Genomic DNA, 26,175 nt, shown 5'->3' on the forward strand with positions numbered 1-26,175 from the left:
GACATGGTTCCTAGGTGATGGGACCCTTCTCTCCACCCCAGGCCCCATGCCTCAGCTCACTCTTTGTCCTTGACGCCTAGAGGCAGCTTCATGTGGAAAGTTCTTTAGTGTGATTACATGGGCATCAGATGGTTTCCAAGGATAAGCAGTTGTGGCTGTCTACAGGCCAGGAAAATGTAAACTAGTAGTTTCCAGTGACCTGCTCAACAGTATTGGCACTGTCTGGGACAGATCAGTAGGTTCTCATGTGTGGGTTGCCAGACCTTCCTTTAGATTTAGTCTCCTTTGCTTTGGCCTTGAGACAGATGTCTACACTGAGCAAAACGAAACACTCAGACAGGTGGGGTTCCTTGTGGTCTATTAAAGGATCCTTCTCGCTGGTCCCATGCCCATTAACCAAGGGCCCAGGTGGAAGCTGCAGCTCCTTGCCCTGGTCAGCTTACACCTGGAGAGTGGGCTGCTGTAGCACGGGCCCAGCCCCCATGCACATGCCTCAGGTTGGCTAGGAAGTAACCCACTTCTGCACCTTTGGACCCTGGGGTGAGACTCAAACCAAGCAAGACGAGGCAGGTGAGTGAACCAGAGGTCCTGTGAGGGGATCAGCTCCCTGCAGTACTAGACCCTGAACAGCACCCCTATTCCTTCAAGGAGACTCCCTAGAAGTGGAAGCTCAAGGTAGGCTAGGTACTCTGCTGGATAGAGAAGGCTGTGGGTGGCAGGCTGGCCTCAGCATCACAGCAGCTGCCATAATTGTAGCATGCGCCTCTATTTTTATGTTGCGTCTCTGTGCCAGTGTTCATTTCCCTGGAGGAGGTAGGCCCTGCTTCCAGAGCTGTTTGGCATCCTCAGAATACTGTGTGGCTCCTGGTCACAGCCTTCTGCTGAGTAGGGGAGGCACCTGTCACTCATGTGTACTTATTTTTCACCCTTCATTGTGGCTTGTGGCTTTGACCCTGTGTCCCAGACCCCTCCAAGTAGAGGAAAGGAGATGGGTTTCCTTGCCCTTGGGGGTTTTTGCCAGCCTTCTGCTTGCTGGAGTCTGTAGCCTGCCAAAGGGTCCCGGTGAGTGTTTATTCCCTGGGAAGATTGTGGGATGAGGGTTCTGCTCCTTTGAAGCTCCAGCAGAATAGAAAGAAAGCCCAGTTTCTAAGTCAGTCTGGGGCACCCATCCCTCAGCCCCCATCCCTCGGCCTTGTTGATAGCTGTTCCTACTTAGGGTTCCACCCCTGTACCACACTCAAGGGGAAGTTGCCAGAGAGCCAGATGTGGTCTTACTGGGCTCCCAATACCCTTGACATACCAGTCACCAGTCAAAGAGGGGAGATGAACCACAGACCAACGGCCAAGACAACAATGGAGCTCTGGCTTGTGTTTTCCATCTGCCTGCTAGGATGTCACAATTTAATATTTATTATTATCTGATTTTTCCGTCCAATTAGATCCTGACACACCTTCTAGTGCCCTAAAGGCCAAGCTTCTCCAAGCATTGAGTCACACCTGCTCCCTTTGGGGAGGGATGTCATTCATCCTATTTTCTAAAGTTTTTTGTTTTCTATCATTGATTCCTTTTTTTGCGGAACTCCCTACAGGACTAATGTCCCACAGGACCTACTTTGGGGAAAGCAGACCTTCCTTGGTCAGGAAGGACTGACAGTGCCTTGACAGCCACTCTCATGCCCACAAGCTTTTGGTGGCTCCCTATCACATCTGACCTGGTCCACGTGCTTCTCTTCAGGACCAAGGCCTCTGACCTACACCGTGTACTGCATATCAGGGGTGCTCATACTCAGTGTTCCAGCCTGGTGCTCCCACTCTTTCCTCTCCCTGTAGTGTCACCCCTCCATAGTATATGCATCTGTAAGGCAGCCACCTCCTCCCAAAGGCCTCTCAGGGCCCTACCTCAGCCTGAAGTCCCTTCTCCAACACCCTCACCCCAGGACTCCTGAGCCCCTTCCCTGTCCCCTCCCTCCTCTCTGAACAGGGAGGTCTGAGGCTCCCTGTTCTCTCAGAGCACCCAGAGACCTCTCAGCCTCCCTCACCCCTTCCTGAGTGGGGCAAAGCTGGTGGGTCCTCCTCCTGGGCAGGGGACCAGAGACGCAGCGCCACCCCCCAGGCAGGGCTTGCCTCCCTGCCTGCCCACTCCAGGCCAGGCTCAGGCCCCATCTCAGGGCTGGGTGTAGGCAAGCTGCTATAGGCTCCTGTCTCCAAGGATATGGAGTAGCAGCGGCCACCAGGCTCTCTGTAAAGACCATGCCACCAATTCCAGCTCCACCTTTTAGGAGCCTTGGGGTCTTGGGCATGATCCTTAGCTTTCCATGCCACCTTTCCCTCTTTGGGGTGTGATTGTTGCTACTTACTGTGTTGGACTGTGTGGGAACGACACAACATATGGAAGCTTAGGGCAGGCAGTCATTGAGCAACCAGGCTGTTCATTCTCAGACCCACTGAAGTCACTTGACATCCCGTAGACCTGCCTCAAGGCCTGTTTCTGTTCTCAGCAGCCGGCTGATTGGATTCTGCGATCAAATTCCAGCAGCTTAACAAACCTCCTGAAATCTAAATAAAAGTCACCAAGCCTGCTGTAATTGAATTTTTGAGGCGCTAACATTGCAGCTTGGAAAGGGCTGTTTTCTGCCAAGAGTGCAGCGCCCCCGTGGTTCTCACTTGAAAGTGATACCTGCTATGTTTGTGTCTCCTCAGAGGCCCTGCAGTGGGTGTCTCTTTGCACAGCCAGACTGCAGACTGAGGATGTGCTCCCTGGGCAGAGTCCTTTCTGGCTCAGGGTGGGGATGAAAGTCCTCCTGTGGGGCATCTGGGAGCCCTGGGGAGGTGCATCCACTGAAGGAGGAAAGGGAGCAGTGCCTGTCCCCATTAACCGTGCTTTTGGCGCAAGGGGGGCACCAATGGGTCAGGGTTAGACCTGCTGGTGATGTAAGTGCCTGGCAGCCACCACTGGGTAGTGGGGTCTCATGCTACACGAATGCAGGCTCCAGCGGTGTGGCAGGGGTGGGGTCCCTCACCCCTCTCCCTGTAGAGAAGGCCAGGATGGGACCAGTGGGGCCAGCCTGGGGTGAGCAAGGACACACAGACACTGAGACAACATGGGTCCTGGGCCTTGGGAAAGTAGCCATCTGCCAGACAGAGTAGAGGGGGAAAGAAATCCAGGCAATGGGGCTGAAGTTTTCTACAGCACCGAGGCTGTGAGGTCTCCACCTGAAGCACAAGGTGAGCTGAAGAGCCAGGAAGGAGAAACAAAGTGAGGCAATGACAGGTGCTGCTCCATGCCGCTCCATGGGGCGGGAGGGGGTGGGGAGTTCCTGCCTTTTTGGCACCCAGAGGTAGATGAGCCTTCTGAATGTTCCTCAGTGTTCCTCCCTGCTCAGGACCCTGCTGGGGCCCCCTGTGGCTTGTCCTTCCACCCCCATAGACCTGTCCTCTTCCTCTGCAGTAAGGACCCATCTCAGCACCACCTCCTCAAAAAACTCATCCAGCCTAGTGCTGGGTGCAGGTGCAGAGCGGGAGCGCTGAGTGCTCAGTTCCCTCTGGCCTTGGCCTTGCCTGTCCTGAGGCCCCTCCACCGCCAGGGCTGCTCTCACTCATCTCCAGCACAGCGTGTGAGGGGAGGGGGTCCCCTGGCCATCTTGTGCCTTGATCCCAAGGAGTTCATGGGCAGGTGAGGGCAAAGCCAGGCTTCCCAGAGAAACAAGCAAGAGACAGTACAACGTGGGGTGGCCCCACATCCCCACCTTGTCTCCCTGTGCTCTCCAAACCAGTCTGCACAGCCTTTGTTAGTTCCAAGCCTGTGTTTGCCGCCCCTGACAGGGCTTCCCCACCCAGAAACCTGATCCATTTTCCTCTAAAGATGAAAAAAAGCTCTATTTCTAAAAATAGCCTACCTGGCTCCACTGCACTATTTCCATAGCAACCCATTCCTTCCCAGGAGTCTACCCAGTGAAAGAGGGTGAATGAGGGTCCCAGCCCTGGTGTGGGTCCCCAGAGGGCTCCTCAGCCAGAGCCAGCCATTGAAGGCATTGAGGAGAGCCCCGAGTGGGGAGCAAAGACCAGAGGCACAGCCAACATACAGGGACTCTCTCCCCATGACTCCCAGCCTCTATAATTTGAAGTAAACTCAAGACTGATTCTGTGCAAAAGTGAGCTGTACTGTTAAGGGTGACAGGCATCTTGGTGAAGCAGGGACCAGTAAGTCCCAGTTTTGCCCTGGTTGCACACTGGGGGCTTAAAGCCTTTTCCAGAGCAGGTATTGATATCCCCAAGCATATGGATGCATGCACTTAACTCAGAGCACATGGGGTCAAAGCAGGACTGCCTGGCCCAGAACTCAGCTCTTCCCTGGGTCAGGAAGATATATGTGCCAGGCTTTGAGGGGGTACAGAGGGATTTGTGAGGTCTCTCTGCCCAGGTAGGGGTCTCCATGTTTAATGAGAGGGCATCCAGACACTACACCCCAGGGTGGTAAACCAAACGTGATGCTGCAGGACAGGTGAGAATGTGGCCTCGTGTGCAGCTCAGCCACAGCTACTCAGTGTGGTCGCTGAATAATGGCCCCCAAAGATGTCCAAGGCATAGTTCCCAGAACCTGTGCATGGCAGAAGGCCTTCGAAGATGGGATTAAGAATGTTGAGATAGAGAGACTATCCTGGATTATCCAGCTAGGCCCAGTATAATCACAAGCATCCTTATAGGAGGGAGGCAGGAGGCTGAAAGTCCGAGAGATGCTACTCTGTTGGCTTTGAGGATGGAGGCAGGGGCCACAGGCCGAGGAACAGGGGCAGTCTCTATAAGCCAAAAAAGCCACAGAAACAGAGTCTCCTTAGGAGCCTCCAGAAGGAATGCAGCCCTGATTTTAGGGCTTATATCAGGGCCCTATAATACCTTGATTTTATGACTTGCGACCTCCACAACTGTGAGGTAATGAATGAGTGTTGTTTTAAGCTGTCCTTTTCATGTCCTAAGCTCACCATTACAAATCACCACAAGCTGGCGGCATAAAGTTTATTTTCTCACGGTTCTGGAGGCCAGAAGTCTGAAATCAAGGTGTTGGCACAGCTGTGCTCTCCAAAGGCTTGAGAACCTGTTCCAGGCTTTTCTAAGCTTCTGGTGCTGCCAGCAACACTTGCCATAGATCTTTGGCTGGTGAACACATCCATCCCCCCAGTTTCTGTCTCCATCATCATGTATATTTCTGTGTCTTTTCTCCTCCTCTTATAAGGACATCAGTCAGATTAAGGAGCCACCCTATTCCAATATAACCTCATCTTAACCAATTACCTCTGTAATTGGAATGTTACTTTACATTCTGAAGTTCTAGGAAAGACATGAATTTTAGGATGGGGTCGGGAGACACTAGTCAAGCTAGTATAGCAACTAAGGGTTGGAAACTCATACACTCTGAGAGCTTGCTGTGGGTGGGAGGCCATCCCCCCACTCTCCTGGCCTGGCCAAGATGGACAGAGAAGTTGTGACTGCTGCTTTTGTAATACTGATAACCTGAGTTTTGTGGATTTATTCTCTTCTAACAAAAACTTCATTCTGGTGTGTAGCTAGTGAAAATTGATGGGTATTTTAGGAATCTGTACTTTTCTGGAAATGGTGGTGTCTGAGAATACGCTGGAACATTCGTGTCACATGGCCCCACCATCCCAAGAGCTACCTACCTGCACCTTGTCCCAAGCCTGCCTTGGAGGCCAGATCAGTGGTTCTTTCATACTTTACAGTCTGGAGCTGCTGTTAGCTTCTGTTGTTTTAGCAGAGGAGCCTTGGGAGTGCCACCTTCCATATCCAGTGTCCTTGTTTCAGAAGCCACAGCCTTCTGAAACATCTCTAGATGTTTCTAGATGGCAGAGCAACTCACCAGGACTCCTGCTTAGTTGCTTTTCTGTGAAGGTTTGATCTGAGCATTAGCATGCCAGGATCAGCTGTGCACAGACAGAGCAGGGCCTGGGGAAGCAAGGTGGGAGTTCAGCAAGATGGCCCTGCTGGGAGGCACAGCAGGACAGGAGCTGATCCTTTGCAAAGTGGGGCGTGAGCAATGCCTGTGCAGAAGTCCTGTGCTGCCTGCCTCCTGCCAGGGGCCCTCATCTTGCCCCCTTCAGCTTTCCTGTCCTCCTCATCACTGCCCCTCCAGTTAGGCTCCCTGGGGTCACTGTCCTCTGTGAGCTGTGTCCTTGAGGCCTGTGATGTGGGAACATGGGCTCCCGTCCTGACTCTGGTGGTCTTGGCCCAGACACCTCCTGCCCTGAGCCTCAGCCCTCTCATGGAGATGGGTGGCAGGGTCTGCAGGGCCCCCCAGTGCAGACACTGGCTGTCCTCCTCCTGGCAAACCTGACAGTTTTGGAGGGGGAGTGAGATGACCTAGGCTGGCAGGAACAGGGCAAGATGAGCAATAAAGAGAAATCACTGTGCAGGGTGACGGTGGGCACTTGCTCTGGGACTAGAGGACAGCGCACAGTCTCCTGGAAGCCAGGGGTCCTCTCCTGGCCTTACTGCTTATCTCCCAGGCCAGATGTACAGAGATCCCTGAAGTGTGGCCAGCACTGAGGGGTGGAAAACGGCCATCATGACAGGGCAGGAGGGACGTGACATCCCAACTCTGCCACTCACTCACATAGGACCCATCCTGCTCTGAGCCGCAGTTTCCTCACCGTAAAATGAGGCTGCTAATGGTGTAAGGATAGGATGCTGCCATCTCATCCAGCCTCTTCATCGCTGTGGGAAGCTGCCTCTTCCAGAGTTTGCTTCTTGAGCTCCTGAGAGCCAATTTGGGTCTGAGTGCAATTCATGCAGCATTTCCAGAGGGCACCAGTAAGGCACAGAGCCAGACAGAAGCCAAATGAGCAAAGCAGAGCAACTGACTGCAGGGAGCTTGGCAGAGGCAGCAGTGAGGGGCACTGCAGAGCCAGAATGACAGTGCATGTCCCAGAGAGAAGGGGAAAGATGAGCCCTGATGAAGGGATCAAGACTTGACAGAAAGGATGGGCAGAAAGATCCTCACCAAGCTAAGGGCAGGTGCCATGTGCACTTCAGGGTCCTTTTATTGGCCCCTTTGCTCACACCTGCTGCCCAGCAAAGGCAGTACCCTGTCCTCTCCTGTCTTCCCCCACCCCCAGTCTGTGCTGAGAGAGAAAGTGAGCCCCACCACTCTGCCCCTGCAGACCTGAGTGCCCCCCTCAGCACTGTGGGCTCCTGACATCAGCAGCTGATGCATGGCATGTGATGAGAGGCCAGCCTCCCACCACCTGGGGAGGAGGCTCTGATAGCAGGGGTGCCCCCCATATACTCCCCTCCTGGGAAAGGTATCTGGATCATCTGCCACAAGACCCAGGCTCTGAGCCCTCAACAAATGCATCTTATCCACTTGGAAAGAGCCTGCCCGGGGACTTTAATACTCCACTTACAGCAATGGATAGATCAACTTGACAGAAAATCACTAAAGAAACAATGGACTTGAATGACACATTGGACCACATGGATTTGACAGATATATTTAGAACTCTACATCCTGAGGCCATGGAGTTGACTTTCTTCTGAAGTGCACATGGCACATTCTCCAAGATAGATCACATACTGGGACATAAAGCAGCCCTCAATAAATATAAAAGAATTGAGATCATACCATACACACTTTCAGATCACAGCGCTATGAAACTCGAAATCAATTACAGGAAGAAGTCTGGAAAACCCCCCAAAACATGGAGGTTAAAGAACACCCTACTAAAGAACGAATGGGCCAATCAGGCAATTAGAGAAGGAATTAAAAAATATATGGAAACAAATGAAAATGAGAATACAACAATCCAAACTCTATGGAATGTGGCGAAAGCAGTCCTAAGAGGAAAGTACATTGCACTCCAGGCTTATTTCAAGAAATTAGAAAAAGCTCAAGTACAAAATCTAACAGCACACCTAAAGGACCTAGAAGGAGAGCAACAAGAGCATCCCAAACCAAGCAGGAGAAGAGAAATAAAAATCAGGGCAGAAATAAACAATATAGAATCCAAAAAAAAACAACAGTTGAACAGATCAATGAAACCAAGAGTTGGTTTTTTGAAAAAATTGACAAACCTCTAGACAGGCTTCTCAAAAAGAAAAGAGAGAGCACCCAAATAGACAAAATCATGAATTAAAATGAACTTAATAAATCAACTCCTCAGAAATACAAGCAATTATAAAGGAATACTATGAAAAATTATATGCCAACAAACTGGACAACTTAAGAAGAAATGGACAAATTCCTAAACACACACTCACTACAAAAATTCACACAGAAAGAGGCAGAAAATCTGAATAGACCCATACCTAGTGAAGAAATTGAATCAGTTATCAAAAATCTCCCAAGAAATAAGAGCCCTGGGGAATTCTACCAGACATTTAAAACAGAATTAATACCCATTCTTCTCAAGCTATTCCAAAAAATAGAAATCGAAGGAAAACTTCCAGACTCATTTTATGAAGCCAGCATCACTTCAACTCTCAAGCCAGATAGAGACCCAGCAAAAACAGAGAACTTCAGGACAGTATCCTTGATGAATACGGATGCAAAAATCGTCAACAAGGTACTTGCAAATCGAATCCAATAGCACATAAAAAGAATTATCCACCATGACCAATTGGATTCATTCCTGGGTTACAGGGTTGGTTCAATATTCACAAACCAATCAGTGTGATACATCACATTAACAAAAGAAAAGATAAAAACCATATGATCCTGTCGATAGATGCAGAAAAAGCATTTCACAAGGTACAGCATCCCTTCTTAATAAAGACCCACGAGAAAGTCAGGATAGAAGGAACTTACTTAAACAACATAAAAGCCATTTATGAGAAGCCCTCAGCTAATATCATCCTCAATGGGGAAAAATGGAGAGCTTTCCCCCTGAAATCAGGAACACAACAGGGATGTCTACTCTCACCACTGTTGTTTAACATAGTGCTGGAAGTCCTAGCATCAGCAATCAAACAACAAAAGGAAATAAAAGGCATCAGAATTGGCAAAGAAGAAGTCAAACTTTCACTTTTCACAGATGACATGATACTCTACATAGAAAACCCGACAGACCCCACCAGAAGCCTACTAGAACTGATCCATGAGTTCAGCCAAGTTGCAGGGTACAAAATCAACGTACAGAAGTCGGTTGCATTTTTATACACCAATAATGAAGCAAGAGAAAGAGAAATCAAGAAACGGATCCCACTCACAATTGCACAAAAAAACCATAAAATACTTAGGAATAAACCTAACCAAAGATATAGGAGATCTGTATGATGAAAACTATAGAAAACTTATGAAAGAAATTGAAGAAGACACAAATAAATGGAAAAACATTCCATGCTCATGGATTGGAAGAATAAGTATTGTTAAAATGTTATTACTACCTAAAGCAATCTACATATTCAATGCAATCCCAATCAAAATTGCACCAGCATTCTTCTCAAAACTAGAACAAACTATCCTAAAATTTGTATGGAACCACAAAAGACCCTGAATAGCCAAAGTAATATTGAAGAAGAAAACCAAAATGAGAGTCATCACCATCCCAGACTTTAGCCTCTACTACAAAGCTGTAATCATCAAGACAGTATGGTATTGGCACAGAAACAGACACATAGACCAATGGAATAGAATAGAGAACTCAGAATTGGACCCACAAATGTATAGCCAACTAATCTTTGACAAACTGAGAAAGAGCATCCAATGGAAAAAAGATAGCCTCTTTAGCAGATGGTGCTGGGAGAACTGGACAGCAACATGCAGAAGAATGAAACTAGATCACTTGCTCACTACTATACACAAAAATAAACTCAAAATGGATAAAGGACCTGAATGTGAGACAGGAAACCATCAAAACCCTAGAGGAGAAAGCAGGAAACAACCTCCTTAAGCTCAACGGCAGCAATTTCTTACTTGACACATCCCCAAAGGCAAGGAAATCAAGAGCAAAAATGAACTATTGGGACCTCATCAAGATAAAATCTGCACGGCAAAAGAAATAATCAATAAAACTAATAGACAATGGATGGAATGGGAAAAGATAGTTGCAAATGACATATCAGATAAAGGGCTAGTATCTAAAATCTATAAGGAACTCACCAAACTCCACACCTGAAAAACAAATAATCCAGTGAAGAAATGGGCAGAAGACATGAACAGACACTTCTCCAAAGAGGACATCTAGATGGCCACCAGACACATGAAACGATGCTCAGCATCCCTCCTTATCAGGGAAATACAAATCAAAATGACACTGAGATACCACCTCATGCCAGTCAGAGTGGCTAAAATGAGCAAATCAGAGAACTCTAGATGCTGGCGAGGATGTGGAGAAACGGGCACCCTCCTACACTGTTGGTGGGAATGTAAACTGGTGCAGCCCCTCTGGAAAACAGTGTGGAGGTTCCTCAAAAAGTTAACAATAGAACTCCCCTATGACCCAGCAATAGCACTGCTAGGAATTTACCAAGGAATACAGGAGTGCTGATGCATAGGGGCACATGTACCCCAATGTTCATCACAGCACTCTCAATAATAGCCAAAACATGGAAAGAGCCTAAGTATCCATCAACAGACAAATGGATCAAGAAGATGTGGTTTATTTATACAATGGAATACTACATGGCAATGAGAAAGAATGAAATCTGGCCATGTGTAGCAACATGGATGGAACTTGAGGGTGTTGTGCTGAGCGAAATAAGTCAGGCAGAGAAGGACAGGTACCTATATGTTTTCACTTATAGGTGGGTTAGGAGGAACTTAACGGAGGACCATGGAGGAGCAGAAGGGGAAAAATAGTTGGGGAGAGAGAGGGAGGCAAACCTTGAGAGACTCTTGAATGCCGAGAACAAACTGAGGGCTGATGGGGGTGCGGGGAGAGGGGAAAGGGGATGATGGGCATGGAGGAGCGCACTTGTTGGGGTGAGTACTGGGTGTTATATGAAAACCAACTTGACAATAAACTCTTTAAAAAAAAAAAAAAGAGCCTGCCCAAGGTCTAGGCCATATCTGACAGACTGGGGGCTCAGTAAAAGCTAATTACAGCTGCCATTGCTGCTGCTCCAGCATCTGACCTTGACCAAGCCCGTCTCTTCCTTCTGGGCCTCAGTTTTCCCATCTGAAAGCAAAGGCATGGGCCTGAAGGCAATGGGCACTACCGAAAGGCATCCATGCTCTGGAGGGAGTTCATGGGCCAGTCTGCCCTCTTGGATTTATCCTGGCCTTGCTATGACCATCCTGTGTCACCCAACAGCCCAAGAGGCTGCCATAATGCTCTTGCCATCCTTGTATCAGCTGTGACTGTGAAGAAAACAGAAGAAGTGAGTGAAGCAGGAGACAGTGAGGGCTGGGAGCCATGCTGCTCTATCACTTTCTCTTGTCCTGTTGGGCCACCCTCACTGTTGGACACTTGTCCTTTATCTGAGGGCCAGAGTCTGCCTCCCCAGAAGCTCTACCAGTTGTTCTGAACAGAGACAAAGCAGCAGCTGAGAAGGAGGGACCCAGAAAAGTAGGACATTTTCTGATGCTCTACATAGCAGCCATGAGAAGCCCTAGGAGGTGCCACCATAGCTCTGAGCTTGGGGCCATCTTCCCACCCCACTGGTCTCCCTCCCTGCCTCAGCATTTCAGCACCTCCAACCCCCCACGCCTGCCTTAACCCCTGGGCTTCATGCAGAGATGCCACCTACTAGGGATCCACTGGCTCCTTCCCATTTTCCCCTGAAACTCAGCTGGGGCCAAGCCCAGGTTGGTACTGTGTCCTGGCTGATAAAACATTTCACCCTCTCAGTGCTCAGATGCTCCTTTCTTTAAAGGACCAGCATTTTCTAGAAGGTCATGGAGGGGCATCAGGTTCAGCCAACACATGAAAACCAGGGTGTGCTTCTCCAAATGTTGCATCTTGTTTCCCAGACCAGATGCACAGAAATGCCCTCAGTGTGGCTGCTGCTGTTGCTAGGGATAGTCCTACCTGATGTGGCTCACCTGACACCCAAGTGTATCCCAGACCTGTGAGGTGGGTGTTGGTGTCCTTGCTGTCCACCTGAGGATCCCAAGGCTCAGAGAAGGAAGAGAGCCACACAAAGCAGCATTCAAGCTTGTTCTCTCTGACCACCCCATTTCTATACCACCCCAGGACAGCCTGGCAGCCCCCGCCCCCAAGAGCTGCTCAGCGTACTAAATCCTGGCCTTCACATGGACTTTGAGGCAGGCAAGGGGCTCCTCTGTGCCCAGGAGCCTGCCTTTGACTTGGCCCTAGATTTCAGTTGCTGCTGTTCTTGTATTAATACACAAAACTGCAAATTTTCTGTAGGATTTTACATTTGTGGATGGCTTAGTGTTGGCTGTGTTGTGGAGATGAGGATTGAACAGAGGGGATATGTGGGGTCATAAAAGCTTGAGAGCCTCCAAGACCATAAGCCTGTGAGCCACAGGCCTGAACAACTTTGTGCATATAAGTGTTTGCCTTCCTTTGGATCAAATTCCCCCCAATAGAGTCCCCCCATCAAAGGAAGAAGTGGGAAGCACCTGGGTGGTTCAGTCAGTTAAGTGTCCGACCCTTGGATCTCAGCTCAGGTCATGATCTCATCATTCGTGGAATCGAGCCCTGCATCTGGCTCTGCACTGACAGCATGGAGCCTATTTGGGATTCTCTCTCTCTCTCTCTCTGTCACTCTCTCTCTCTCCTCTCTGTCCCTGTCCTTCCCCTGCTGTTGTTCTTTCCCTCAAAAAAAAACAAAAACAAAAACAAAAACAAAAAAAAAAAACTTAAATAAGAGAAAGGGAGAAGCTGAAGAGCCATTTTTGGGGCTTTTGATGAGTATTTACTAGCTTATCCTTCAGAAAGCCCAAGCTAATTCAGCAGCATTCATTCTTTTTTCTAACTTGACTAGTATCACATTAAGTAGTTTTATTTACATTAGAAATGTAAATAATGAGTTTCATCTCTCTTTTCAATGTGAGTCTGCTCCTTGCAAGGACCCTTGACCCCAAACTGAGACCTGGGGACTCAGCATGGTCAGGATTCATCATTTTAAAAAAAATTTTTTATTAATGTTTATTTTTGAGAGAGAAAGGGACTCAGAGTGTGAGCAGGGAAGGGGCAGAGAGAGAGGAAGACAGAATCAGAAGCAAACTCCAGGCTCTGAGCTGTCAACACAAAACCTGACAAGGGGCTCAAACCCATGAACTGTGAGATCATGACCTGAGCCGAAGTCAAATGCCTAACTGACAGCCACCCAGGTGCCCCAAGGTTCATCATTTTAGAGGCAGAATCCCTTTCCTGGCTCAGCTCTGCTTCCACCCAGGATTGGGTGGGAGTTCACAGCACTGCGCTTAGGAATGTGTCTGAACAACCATGACACTGCAGGAAAGCGAGAGGCTGGGCCACACGCCAGCTTCTGAATGACATCTACCCCCTCCTCCTAAGAGTACTGGCTGGGGACGGTGACTGCCTGGGAGTGTGGCCATCACTAGATGGTCATGGCCTTAGGGCTTGGTGGGTGCTGGGTGGGTGCTGCCATCAGCACATCCTGGCTGGGTTCAGGGATCCTGTTCTTTCCAGCCTCTGGCCTCCTGTGACTACTCTGGCCCTTCAGTCTGCTCATCCTGCCACTTGCCACCTGTCTCATCCTTCCCAGGGACCTCTATTCAAGTGTCCATGCTCTCCCTCTCGCCAAGGGATAAAGACCCAGTCTCCTTAGCTGTGCCAGAAGCCCTTTCCCATCCCCCTCAATTCCTAATTGCCTCACTCCTGCTGCTCATGCCTTTCTCCAGACACTACACTGGTGTGTGTGACCTGCCACCTCCATGCATGCCACTGAGAATCCTGGATGGGCCTCCTGTGAAACGCCCAAGATCATTCATTCCTTCACTCACCCACTCCCTTCCACCCTCTTGCCCCGCCCCCATACCCACCCTCCCTCTCTCATTCTCCTGATCTGACTGTCCCTCTGGGAGAGACTCTCCCTGCCCATCCCCATAGAACACACTGTGCTGGTCAGTAACCGCTGATCGAAGAATCTTCCCATCCCTCCCCAAACAACACAGCTCATGACTTGGGAGCAGAACAAATTCATCCTCATGTCCCTGACCACTGGACCCAAATTTGGACCCTAAGAGCTGCTTATTAAGGTACACTGCATAACAACAAGTTAAGTAGAAGTGTGGTTACCCCCCTCTGCCCACCACACAGACAGATGCTCAGAGGTAGGCTAGCTGTACCTCTCATCAGTTCTTGCTTACGGCACAGAAGGTCCTGTTCGGGCTGACCCACGCCAGTATGTCCCCAACAGCCCTCCCAGCACACAGCTGCAGCTGTTCTGATGGGTCAGCAGCTGACCATTCTGGTTGTTGGACGTGTTGAACCTGGAAAGGTGACAGGAGACTGCATTGTAAATGAGAGTCAAGGCTCTGAGGCCAGATAGACCTGGATTCAGAAATGGCTCTGCCCCCTTAACAGCAGGGCCCTCAACTGGTGGCTTCATGTCTCAGAACCTGCGTTTTCTCATTTCTCACTGTCTGCTGACCACCGTGAGGCTCAGCATTCACACTGATCAAGCAAGGGGCACAGAGGCTGACCCCGGATGCATGGTCTCCCAACACCAGGTCATTTCTGCACTGTAGCTGGGCTGACTGTGGTGGACAAAAGGAGAGCCCCTCGCCCCAAACCTGGATGCTGACTGTCAGCCCTTGTGACCAGTGGGGACAGGGTGTGCAGTGGACGCTGCACCCCCAGCCTCCAACCCACTCAGGCCCCACGCTGCTGGCTGTCCTGGCACTACCACCAGCTCAGGGCACACTCAGAGCAGAAACTCAGCCGTGGCCACCCCCACGCAGCCTGCCTGCCATGAGAAGGAATCTATTCTCTCACAGTATGCTCCTTTTAAAAAAATTTTTGTATTTGGGGTTATAGATTTCCTTTACAAAAAAAAAAAAAAAGGTTTGTGCTGATTATTTCTGAAGAAAGACATTTCAGAAGCCCCTGGAAGTTTCAGGTTCCGGCTTCTTTACTGTCCCCTGCCTGCTGTTAAAGCAGCAGTGGGGGCCAGGCCAGCTGCCCTCCTACCCCACCCACTGCAGTGCACCCCCTCAAGGTCCACCACAGCCCCACCCCACTTTGGACACAGGCAGGGCTGGCAGTGGGCTGTGTTCCCGGACTCCCAGGAAGGGCCATGCTGAGGGAGCCTGGGCATCTGTGTGAGAGGTGTGAGGGGCTGGCACAGAGGAGAGTGGGCACCAGCCTGGCCCACTTGCGGAGGCCCCAGCAGCCTAGCATGAAGAGGGTGGCTGTGGGCAGACAGACTAGGCAGGGTGGCCTAGGGCATGACTTCACCTATCTGGTCCTCAGCTACCTGATGTCCCAGGGGGTGGTATAGTCCCTCCCCTGACAAGGCCATAGAGATGCCACAGCCAGCGTCTGGACAGAAAGGCATTTGGTAAATGAGAGGGGCCTGGCTCCTGCAGGAGGATGACATGAAGCAGAAGCAGGGCAGGGGAGTACACCCTGGGGGGGTCTTCAGGCAGGCTTTGAGGATAGGGTGGCATTGGGCTGGGGCTGGGTAGGAGTGAGACCTCTGAGGAGGTAGGGGAGGTGTGAGGAGGTTTCAGGCCATAAAGACACGGCCTCAAGCATAATCACTCGAGTGTCACAGGGAACAGGGGCAGTTTGGCGTGGCTGGGCCATGGGCAGAGAGCGAAGATAAAAGTGATGCCGGCAGGAAAGTGTGGGTCAGTTTAGGCTGGGCCTGTGATGTGGGGAAAGGAGCCGGCCTTCATCCGGGGTTCCTGGTCTGCAACGAGAGCTGCTCCTCACAGCAATCCCCAGCCCCGCACTCAGCACAGTCCACCCTGGCCTGCGAGGCACAGCTAAGGGGGCTGGTGCCCTGCACGTGGGCAGGTGCCTGCAGGCCTGCCCCTCCAAAGTGCAGCCCAGGCCCTGTCCATCGAGCTGGCCTCCCCTTGCATCCCTTCCTCCTGACTCAGGAGGGCCTGTGCCCACCCTGGAAGGCTGGCCGGGAGCAAGAGCTGGCACTGTCCAGGGCACTCTTTTCAGTGGCTCTATCTGCTCCTTCCTCCTGGACCCAGGCCATGTAGGCCCCTCAGTGTTGTGCTGGTCAGTTAATAACCACGGTGACACATTTTCCTTCCACAGATGACTCTGGGGACGACGACGACGAGACTGCCTCTCCAGCCGATAAGAGCGAGCTACACAGCACCATCAAGAGCCTCTCCCTGAAGTTAGACGACCTCAGCACATGCAATGACCTCATCGCCAAGCATGGTGCCGCGCTCCAGCGCTCGCTGAGTGAGCTGGACGGCCTCAAAATCCCATACGAGAGCAGTGAGAAGCTGAAGGTTGTGAATGAACGGGCCACCCTCTTCCGCATCACCTCAAATGCTATGATCAATGTAAGTGCCCACTTGCACCACTGTCTTGGCACCAGGCTCCCCAGAAGGGAAGTGGCTCCTTGACACCAGTACCACAGTCCCTGAGTGGGCAGCCGAGGTGCTTGACAGACCAGGGCTCCATTTCTTGGTGGCTTCAGGCTGTTTCCCAAAGCCAGCTCCCTCCTCTTTTCATTATGATTGTCTGGTGGAAACCAGAGTGGGGGGTGGAGCCTTGAGGCTTGCAGGTGACTCAGGCCAGGTGAGGAAGGCCAGGGCCTGAGTTGAGCAGATGGTTCTGCCCACACATCAGGGACACAGCTGCTGCCACATTGATCCACAACAGCTGCTACTGCTCTTTCCCCTAGTTCATGGCTCAGATGCTACAGGATAAGGACCCAGTAACCACGGGGACACGTACGTAAGTGGAAGATGGGCATTGGGGGTTCCCTTAGCCAGAAGAGCTTGAAGATGAGCCTGCCACGGGTCATACCAACCTGATAGTAGCCAAATGAGTAGCCACAGTAAATTAAGAGGCATAGCCTTGGGGGGTCATTGCTTTCCACAGGGTTCTAGAAGCCACATTGCTGTGACTGGGAGCTGGGAGGGTTTCTTCATGGTGGCAGAGAATATAATGCTTAACTGTGCTTCTGGGCCCTTCTTCCTTCTGCCTGTTCAGTTTTCCCCCAAGATGTGTATGCTCTTCTATGCTTCTGCCCTGCAGACATAAGTCTCACTGCAATAGCCTCCTTCCAGGGACAGCCCCCAGGAGGGACATATCAAGGCCAGGGTGGCACGCTGGGAGCAAAGAGACCAGAGAGGGGAGGTGTGGAGAAATGGAGGCCACCTCAGAGGAGGTGGCCCATGTCCAGAGAAGGTGGTTCAGGCAGGCCATCAGGTTGGCCACAGACAATGGACAGTACTGGTGCCCAGCGAGTTCCAGATGGGGGATCCAGCCTCCAAATCAAGGGGGTCAGACCAGAGCAGGGCCAGAAGTCGGGACTAGGCTGTAGGTCCAGAGCAGGGTGGGAAGGTGGAGGCTGGAACCCACTGCAGGCCAAGACCCCTGGGCAAAAGCATAGGCCTCAGAGACTTGCCCCACACCTGATTCACTGGAATAATGGGCAGTCCATTTGGGGCGAGTAGGCCACATGCACCACCCACACCCACCTTGCCACTGGAGCCGCCCCTGGTTCAGGAGGAAGCCTTAGGAATCTGTACGTTGGGGCCTGGGGCTGACGACATGTACCCCTCTTCCAGGCACACCATCCACAGTGCTTGGTCCCTGAGTTCGGCAAGCGCAGACCTTTGTCCACAACTCAGGGATATCTGGTGCTTGTCTGTTGACAGGCTGCTGGTCATAGCCGTGCAGCCACCCTGCAGGTTGGTCCCATCATCCGTCGTACTGTCACCTTCCTATGTTCACCCTCTCAGGCCAGCTGCCCTCCTTACAGGCCCCAGATTCTAGGGGTCTGGGTCACCACACTTCTTCCGATAGCAGGCACAGATGTTAAGCATTTAATGACATGATGATGCGTTTGTATTTCCCCACCCATCCTAGAAGCCATTGCTGTTTGAGGCTTCTCTCTCTGGCTCTGCCTCTGCCCGCTGAGACTGAAGCCGCTTTGTCCTGAGTAAGCAGTTTTGGCTTTTCCCAGATAATGAACTTCTCAGCTGGCGTCTTTAGTAGCAATCTTTTATCAGGCATCAGAGGCCCGTCTGTATTTAGGAAGCCATAAAAACAGTTCGCCATCTAAGTGCATAATGAATTGTTTGATGGGAAGCAAACCCCTGGGGTTAATTACAGAAGCCTATTTGCAGGTCTGGCACCAGGAAAGTTAACCCAAGTGACCAAAACCTTCCTCCAGGCTGGGCTCTGCCCACCTGCTAGCATGAAACCTGATGTAAGGGCCTCTCCCATCTACCTCCATTGGGGGGAGAGGCACACACAGAAGTGAGGTACTGGCCCCAAAAGGCTGTGCTAGTATCCCAGGCTGGTGTAGAGGCTCATGTTTCTACTGGGGACACTTCCTGATGCTTCTCCTCACCTGACAGGAACCAAGTCAGTTCTGGGGGCGCAGTTTACATAGTTGTCAGATACCAAGTGTCAAAACTCCTACTGTATACAGAGGCCACCCAGGCCAAGCATCACCATCCCTGGCGAGGCCTTGGCCTCCACCCTTGTTACAAGGAAGGGGTCAGACCAGAGATCTGTAACTAAGGAAGCCACGCACATTCACACCCAGGACTGCTTACCCGTCCCTACAACCTTGTCAATGCCATTAGGTATTGTTAGTGCAGAGTGGAAACTGAGGCTCAGAAAAGTCACCTGAGCTGCCCGGGGTTGTCACCCAGCTGGTAGGTATCTGAACCACAATGCAAGCTCAGGTCTGTGTGGCTCAGTGGGGGAGTGATGTCCCCAACTCTCTCAGAGGCAGTGAGAATGAGACCCCCCACTAAGGGCGGCAGAGGCTTCCTCTCCTCTGAGGTCAGCACACAGACTGGGTGGACTCACATCGACCAGGGCAAAACCCCCAATCTCAGGAACTTGAGTGCCTGGTATGTCTCTTACCTTTAGGCTGCAGCCCCACCAGCGCCCTTCTTGGGAAGCTGGGGACGCAGAATGGCGGGAAGCCACCCCAGCTGTCCCCAGAAGGCACAAACTGTGATCCCCCAGATCGCCCTGGTTCTTTCTGTGAGAGGAAGAATCTGTTTCTCCCCACTATTGAGATCCATTTGCAACATCACAGCCCCTTCCACTCCCTGCCCTGCACCCTCTATAGGGAAGCTTCCAGCGTCACTCATGCCTGAGTTTGGGGAATCTATTTCCAATGCTGCTTTAGGGCAGGCCCCCCTCCTGTGAATTGTGAATGGCTGTGGGTTTTCCACCACATGGGCTCTGATTGAGTCTGGGTCATACAAGTGGAGCAGAAAATGAGGGAAAGCTGGCCAAAGCCTACAGGGAAATGCATCCTCTAGAGGGCCCTGTGTGAGCAGCGCCCTTCCCTCACAGAGAGGGATCAGCTGTGTCTTGCCTTCACTTTTCCCCAAGATGTCCAGGAATCTGGAGTTGTTCAGCCTTCAGAAGAAAAGTCAGAGGGACAATTAAATCTCTTTCAAATTTGGGAAAGGTACTGATATCATAAGCCTAGCTCCCAGCAGGGCAGAGAAGGGGCTCTCTGGACAATTCCTATGACGCAGGAACCGTGGTTAGTGACACAGCCTGTTCCTATGCCGTTGCTCCCAGATGCAGTGAGACTCACCTCGAATCAAGTGTGGCTCCTTCAGAGGAAGTTTGTGGATCAGGAACGTTGGAACAGTACCACAGTGTTCCATTTCTTTGTGCCTTTGCCTGTGCTGTACCTTCTAGAACTTTCCCCACCCTTTAGATACCTGGTAGATCCCCTTTCATCCTTCAGAAACCCACATGGATGTTAGTATGACCAGGAGGCTTTCCAAGCTCCCTGTCAGGAAAGCCATTCCTCTGGCTTGAACTCCCTGGAACCCAGGGGCACTGCTATGCCTCGCTGAGCCCACATGCATCTACATCTCCACCTCACCAGGCTTTGTACCCCCACATCTTAAGTCACCTGTGTCCCCAACAGTAGCCCAGTGGGAGTGCCTAATATGTGATGTTTCAACCAGAGTGGGTGTCGTCTCAGAAAAGAAAATTCTAAGTAGCCCACGTTTCATGTTTGCCTGCTGTTCACCATTTACAAAGCCATTCTTGTTCCATTTCCTTACTTGAACAAGGTCAGTGAGAAAGTTGGCCCTGCACCCAGCCCTTGGCAGGCAGAAACATTTGTCACTGCCCCATGCCACCATTGTCACTCTGCCTTGCGGAGAAATGACCCAACCTGGTCACAGAGAAAGAGGAACAGTGCTTTACGAAATTCCTTCATAATTGCGTTTTTCACCAGAGGGCTGTACTGAGCCCTAGTCTCCTTCCCTCCACTTGTGGTTTGGTTGGTAGGACTCAGAGGTTGGCCCATTGGAATGGCCCCTCTCGAGGCAGCACAGCAGTGAACTCAGGGCAACCCCCCTCTCCCCCTAGCCCTGCCCCCAGAGCTCACAGTCCAGAGGACTCACATAGTGAGACATGTGAGTGCAGCCTTCTCAAGGGGCCGCAGGGACAGCAACTCACATGCCCACTTTTGAAGGCCGTGTGTAGAAGGCCTGGGGAAGGGCTGGGGAGGTTCACTATCGGCCTGGAGATAGGCTTAAGCCCAGCTGACCACAGCCCACCAACAGAGTGACCCTTGGGTGCTAATTATACATCCTGGGTGCCAGGGCACGTCCTGCAAAGGTAGTGGCCACAGAGTGGGGCCTGTACATGTGAGGAGAGTCAGTCACAGGCAGGGCAGGGAAGTATGAACAGTGGCCACATCTGTCTGGGGGGCCACAGAGTCTGATGGACTTATGGGCTGCAGCATCTTGCCCATCCCCCTACTGGGCTGGGCACCCTGCCAGAAGCCCCACAGCCCTGTCCAGCACAGGGCCCAGCATCCAGGAGCCTCAGCGAATGACGGAGAGCACACAGGTAGTGAGAATGCAGGAGCCATGGGGGCATGACATCTGCCTGGCGGAACTCCCTGGTGGAGGATTTGGGGAGTCTGATCAAAGACAGCTCAGCAGTCCCCTGCATGGATTACTGTTTGGGTAACTGGATTAGCCTGTCATCAGGGGAACCTTACAGCACTGTTAAATGACTTTGGTTCTTAGATGGAGAAGACTTGAACCTCAGCGCACCTGTCGTACAGCATCCCTCCTGGGAACCAAGACGTGCCTGGTGTGGTAGCATTGAGTGGGTCCCATGGTTTAAGGTGGAGAATGATTGAATTAATACATATTATTAGCTCATGCTTTGGGTATTAGTTTCCATAAAGTAAAAAGAATAAATTCCAGTTTCATTCTCTTTTCCTGTATGTTTATCTTTAGCATAAAGCAGAGTGTCCTGGCTTGTATGACAGGCTTCCAGGAAAGTGGCAGCTGCCCCAGTTTTTTCCCATTACTTTGTTCCTCACAGTGGCCACATGAGGTTGGTGTCATCATGGCCTCCTTGTTGTTGGCATCATTTATACTATTCAGGTGCCACCCTGAGGTCCAGAACAGTCATTTTGCCCAAGGGTGGCAGGCCTGGATGTTACAAATGAGCACTTGGAATCACAGCCATTGGCCCCTGGGTAGTCCCCAGTGCTGACTGTGGGGTCTATGCAGAAGGGCTGAGGTGCATCACCTGTCACCAGGCCCAGCACATCCAGGCTTTCCTGGGTGACCTGGGCTTCCCATGGGTTGCCCTTGTGCCCTGGGTTCCAGCCCCCCCCCCCACTGCCCCCCAGCAGAAGAAACCTTCCATAGGCATCCTGGAGGCCAGCCTGGAGTGATGTGAATGCCAGTCTCCCCTCCCCCAGCCTGTGGAAACAGGTTTCCTCCACAGGTCCCTGACAGTGAAATCTGGCTGAGGAAGTGGTGCTTCTGTGACTTGCATGAGACCCCCTTCCTTGCCATTGAGCCCCGGGGACCTCCTCATGCCACCAGCTCACAGCCCATCCTCTGAGCCCTGGCAGCCACAGTCCAATTAGAAGGCACTGAGAGCTGCATAGCAGGTGCTGGTGTCATCCCCCTCCAGTGCTGACCCCCTCCGTGGGCTGGTAGCCTCTGTTCCCTACTGGCTGTTCCTCCAGGCCTTCACAGTGAGGAGGCTGCCCCCAGTCAAAGCAGACTACTCCTGACACAGCTCCCACCCTTGAGCTGTGAGTAGCTCCTTAGAGTTCATGACTCATGTTGGGGCTCAGGACTTGGCTCCTCCAACCACATGACCACCCCAAGACCCTTAGGAGCTATGAGTTTAGGTCAGCCCAGCGTGCCCCCACTGAGCACTTTGCAACAGGGCAACGTGCAGCTGCTGGTGAACACTGAGGCACAAGAGGCCCTCCATGATCCCTCCACAATCCAGTCAGGCCCTGGTCTAGGCCCTGGGCACACAGGGAACAAAGCCCAGCCTCATAGAACCTGTATCCCCTCCGGGAGATGTAACCACACAGATGATAGGGCATGTCAGAGGCAGAAAGACCTTCAGAGGAAACAGAACAGGCGGAGGGGTGGGGTGAGGTGGAGTAGGAGGTCCCAGGCACAGACTTTCTGGAGGAGAGGGGAGGAGAACCTGGAGGGAAGTGGGGAAAGAGCCAGTTCTAGGTTCTCAGGCAGGCCTGGAGCGGTGCAAGGCCGGGGTGAGTGCTGGCAGTCATGGAGGGGAGGCCTGGGGAGACAGAGCTGCTCACAGGAGACTTTGTGTGCTCAGGGAGAACACTGTGCTTTCCACTCTGAATGAGGCTCCCACAGCCAAGGATGATGATCGGACTCATGTTTTAGCAAGAGCCCCCTGCTGCTTGGAGAATGGGCTACGTGGGAGGCCGGGGCAGGTGCTTGGAGCCCCTTTAACAGTCCCCTGTTGTCCCTTATGGTGGGGTAGTGGCTTAGATTGGGAGGGTGGGCGAGGAGCTGGCGTGGGTAGCCCGGCTGCTCTGTGTGTTGAGGGTAGGGCCAGCAGATCAGCTGTGAAGGGAAAAATTGGGGCTCTCAGGGGACTGGGGGGACTGCAAGGTATGGGCATGGGCCACCAGAGGAATGGGTGGCCCTTGCAGTCTGACCCCCACCTCCACCCTCACAATGCTAGACATGGACTCAGCGGTCAGTCCCACGGATTCAGGTAGGATGCAGGAGGGCCCTTCCCGGAAACAAGTTTGGTACAGCCAATGAATGAGCAGAACCGGGCAGTGGATGAGCCCCACAGGAGACCAAAGACCAAAGGTGCCCAGTAGGGGCAGGAAGTGGTACTGGTCTACAGAGGGTGGTTGCCCATCAGGCCTACCTCAAAGGGGCCTGATGAGACAGTGCACTCTGGGGCTCTCAGTTTACCAAGGAAGGAAGGGGCCCACCAGGGACACCCTTTGGTGCCTGCCCTAGAGCTGGCTGAGCAGGATGAGGGTGTGGGTCCTGGTGGCAGGGATACAAGAAAGCCTGTGGAGGGCGACACCCAGTACAGCCACACTGGGACGGAGTTGGACCCCAACTCCAGTTGAAGGGAGCTGTAAGAGCAAACTGCAGGGCAGGCAGGGACAGGTGGGGGCAGACGGGGGACAGGTGGGCACAAATGGGGGCAAGTAAGGCCAGGTGGGAGATGTATGCAGATATAGATGCAGCAGCTCAGAGCACTCGGCCAAGGCCTCAGATCTGGGGCATCACAGAAATAAACTCCCAGATCAGAGCTATTTGCTGCTGGAAACACTCCAAGGCTTCTCTTGGCCCAGTTTGGCAGAGGGGTCCTTGTGCCCACCCGAACAGAGCAGCGGTGAGGGGAGCTGCCCTCCCTTGTCCTTCTGCGACCTGTAGGCAGGTTCCTATCCAGCTGACCACTGTTCTGCTCCTGACAGCTTGCTCATTTGGGGCCTGGGGAGATGAATAAAAATAGATTCCATAACTGTTTAAAATCGGTTGGCAAACTGGTGGCCAGATGGTGCTGGTTCCTGTGTGCAAGGGGTAAACTATTTTGAATGTGGAAAGGCCTATTTTAAAGTTTTAATTGAAGTGAAAAGCTGCCTCCCCAATGCCATGAGTGAGTCACATCAAAGAGAAGCCATAACTGTCCCCTCGGTGTCTGGGAAGGGCTCGCCCCTGTGTGAGCTGAGCCATGCGGTCTGTTCCAAGTGCTGTGTGAGGAGCAGGAACAGGCAGATGGCTGGCCCAGTGCCTGAGAGGCTTGGTTTCCGGGGACCAGGACAGTGCTGAATACCCAGCATGGCAATTTGGCTGGTCCTGACCCAGAGGGACTCTACCCCCAAGCCCCAGGTTAGCCCAGCCCTACTGTCCTGGCTTCAGGGGTCCCCACTCTTGGCCTTGGAGGCCTGAACTGTCTGTGTATCTCCTGCTGTGGTGGCCTCTGACCCATGCAGGCCTAGCCTGAACCTCGACATTCCCCCTACTTGCCTTTAGCAGGTGTATACTGAGGGCAGCCTACTGCTTCTTGGGAGGAGTAGTGGAGAGAGACCTTGTTGATCTCAGCATGTCCCCAGGGGTGAACTTCTGGACATGCAGAGTGGCTCAGAGAGACCGTAACTCTGCACGACTTCCTCCTGTTTGCCACTTTTATGATGACAGGTTAGTTAGAGGCGGGTCCACAGTCATGCTGGTCATGTGAAGGCTAGTATCGTGGGGTAGATGGTGGGTAGGCAGCCTCAGCCCCAGCAGCATGGGGAGCAGCTACCCAACACACCTGGGGGTCCCAAAGCCTGAGGGTCCCTGCAGACCAGAAATGGCAGTCAGACATCTGGGTCGTACTAGCTGGCTGCAGGTGGAAACTTGGCCCTTTCTCCCATCCTCCCTACATCCATGGTTACCAGAATTCGCTGTGTGCTGATGGCTAGAATCAGAGTCAGTCACCAAGCTGGCCCCTGTCAGCCCAAGGAACCTACCCAGCCTAGAACTTCTGGGCATTTGCCCCATCCCCCCACCTCCTCCATGAGCCCAAGGGCCACCTGCCCCAGCATCCAGAAGTCCCCTGGTGCCTTCCTCAAGCCCATATCTAGGAGGGCAGTGACCGCACAGGAACTGATGCTTTCCAAGCAGCCGCTTAAGGCAGGATGTTGGCTCTGCAGACCTTCCTGAGAGCTTGAGAGGCTCTCTGGGGCCACAGGCAGGACAGACATGGGACCCAGGCTGGCTGACCCCATGCCCTGCTCACCCGCCCATATTTGGGGAGCGGCGAGATCATTGTCAGGATTAGGATTAGGAAGAACAAAAGCGATTAGAGTTTGCCCTCATTCCTCCTGGGCACAGCTGGGCAAAGGTTTCCAGCTCAGAGGCACTGCGTCCATCCCCCCTGGATCCCTGTCAGGATGACTGGCAGCAGCTCCCCTTGGAGCTCACACAGCTCTGGTGGGCAGTCCTCACAGCCCCCTTCACCAGGCGAGACTTCTGAGAAGGGAGAGCATGGAAAAGCATGGAAAAGCTGGCCCCCGAGCCTGTTGCTGAGCAGAGCTAGCCCCAGTTTGGGGGGCTGCCTTTTCTGTTCTGGGGTTTTTGGCTCTCACTCTGCTTTGGGGCAGCTTGGCAGGCTCCCCACCCTCTACACAGAGGTAGAACTGCATTGCTCGCGGGACCCTGCACCTCTTCACCCCACTGGGCACCGTTTCCACAGCCCTGGGGGTAGGAGGAAGGGGCAGGGCTTGGAGACTGGAACCTTGTTTCCACCCACAGGGCAATCACCCAATGGGCCATAGAATCAGGAACTCTGTAAGAGTCTTGGGGTTCAGCCCTCTATTCTTCCCACGAGGACACCAAGGCCCAAGAGACTGCTGGTTCTGTCCATTCCCTGTCTCTTGCATCATTTAAGAGCATGTATGGTATGGGAAGGGGCTTCAGTGTGGCCAGGGCACCTCTCTTACTCAAGGCTGGTCATGAGCTCTCTGAGAGTTGTGGCAGAGCCTCAGGGGAAATGTGACCATGTTTAGGGTGTGGGTGAGCCAGGCTCCTCCCTGGGCCCCGGAAGCTGTCCCCAGCCAGCCCCCCGGCAGGCCCCAGGCCTAATCCAGCTTAGTGAACACACAGTGTACAGACCAGCTCAGCATTCCAGGGCAGCAAGGCCAGGCCAGCGCCTGCCTCCCTCTGCAGCGTGGCTGTGATGGGGCCTGGAGAAGGTGGGCAGCGGCAGAGGAAACCTTGGGAGTTGAGGATGGACACCAGGTAGGCATATCAGGGTGGAAGGGGTGGATGAGCTCCCCACA

At 52.4% G+C, this 26,175-nt stretch overlaps 1 protein-coding gene across 5 annotated transcripts in view; it reads left to right on the forward strand.

Annotated features, from left to right (window-relative positions):
* OSBP2 (oxysterol binding protein 2) overlaps nucleotides 1–26,175 on the forward strand; it is a 182,451-nt gene that overhangs the window by 133,972 nt on the left and 22,304 nt on the right. For all 5 annotated transcript variants that reach the window (XM_039225794.1, XM_039225800.1, XM_039225811.1 and 2 more), the window contains one exon: nucleotides 16,161–16,417. In XM_039225794.1, the coding sequence (XP_039081725.1) occupies nucleotides 16,161–16,417 (257 nt within the window). The remainder of the gene's footprint in view (nucleotides 1–16,160; nucleotides 16,418–26,175) is intronic.

The sequence above is a fragment of the Hyaena hyaena genome, unplaced genomic scaffold, assembly GCF_003009895.1.
Source record: "Hyaena hyaena isolate Hyena2069 unplaced genomic scaffold, ASM300989v1 scaffold_19, whole genome shotgun sequence".
Classification (NCBI taxonomy): Eukaryota; Metazoa; Chordata; class Mammalia; order Carnivora; family Hyaenidae; genus Hyaena; species Hyaena hyaena.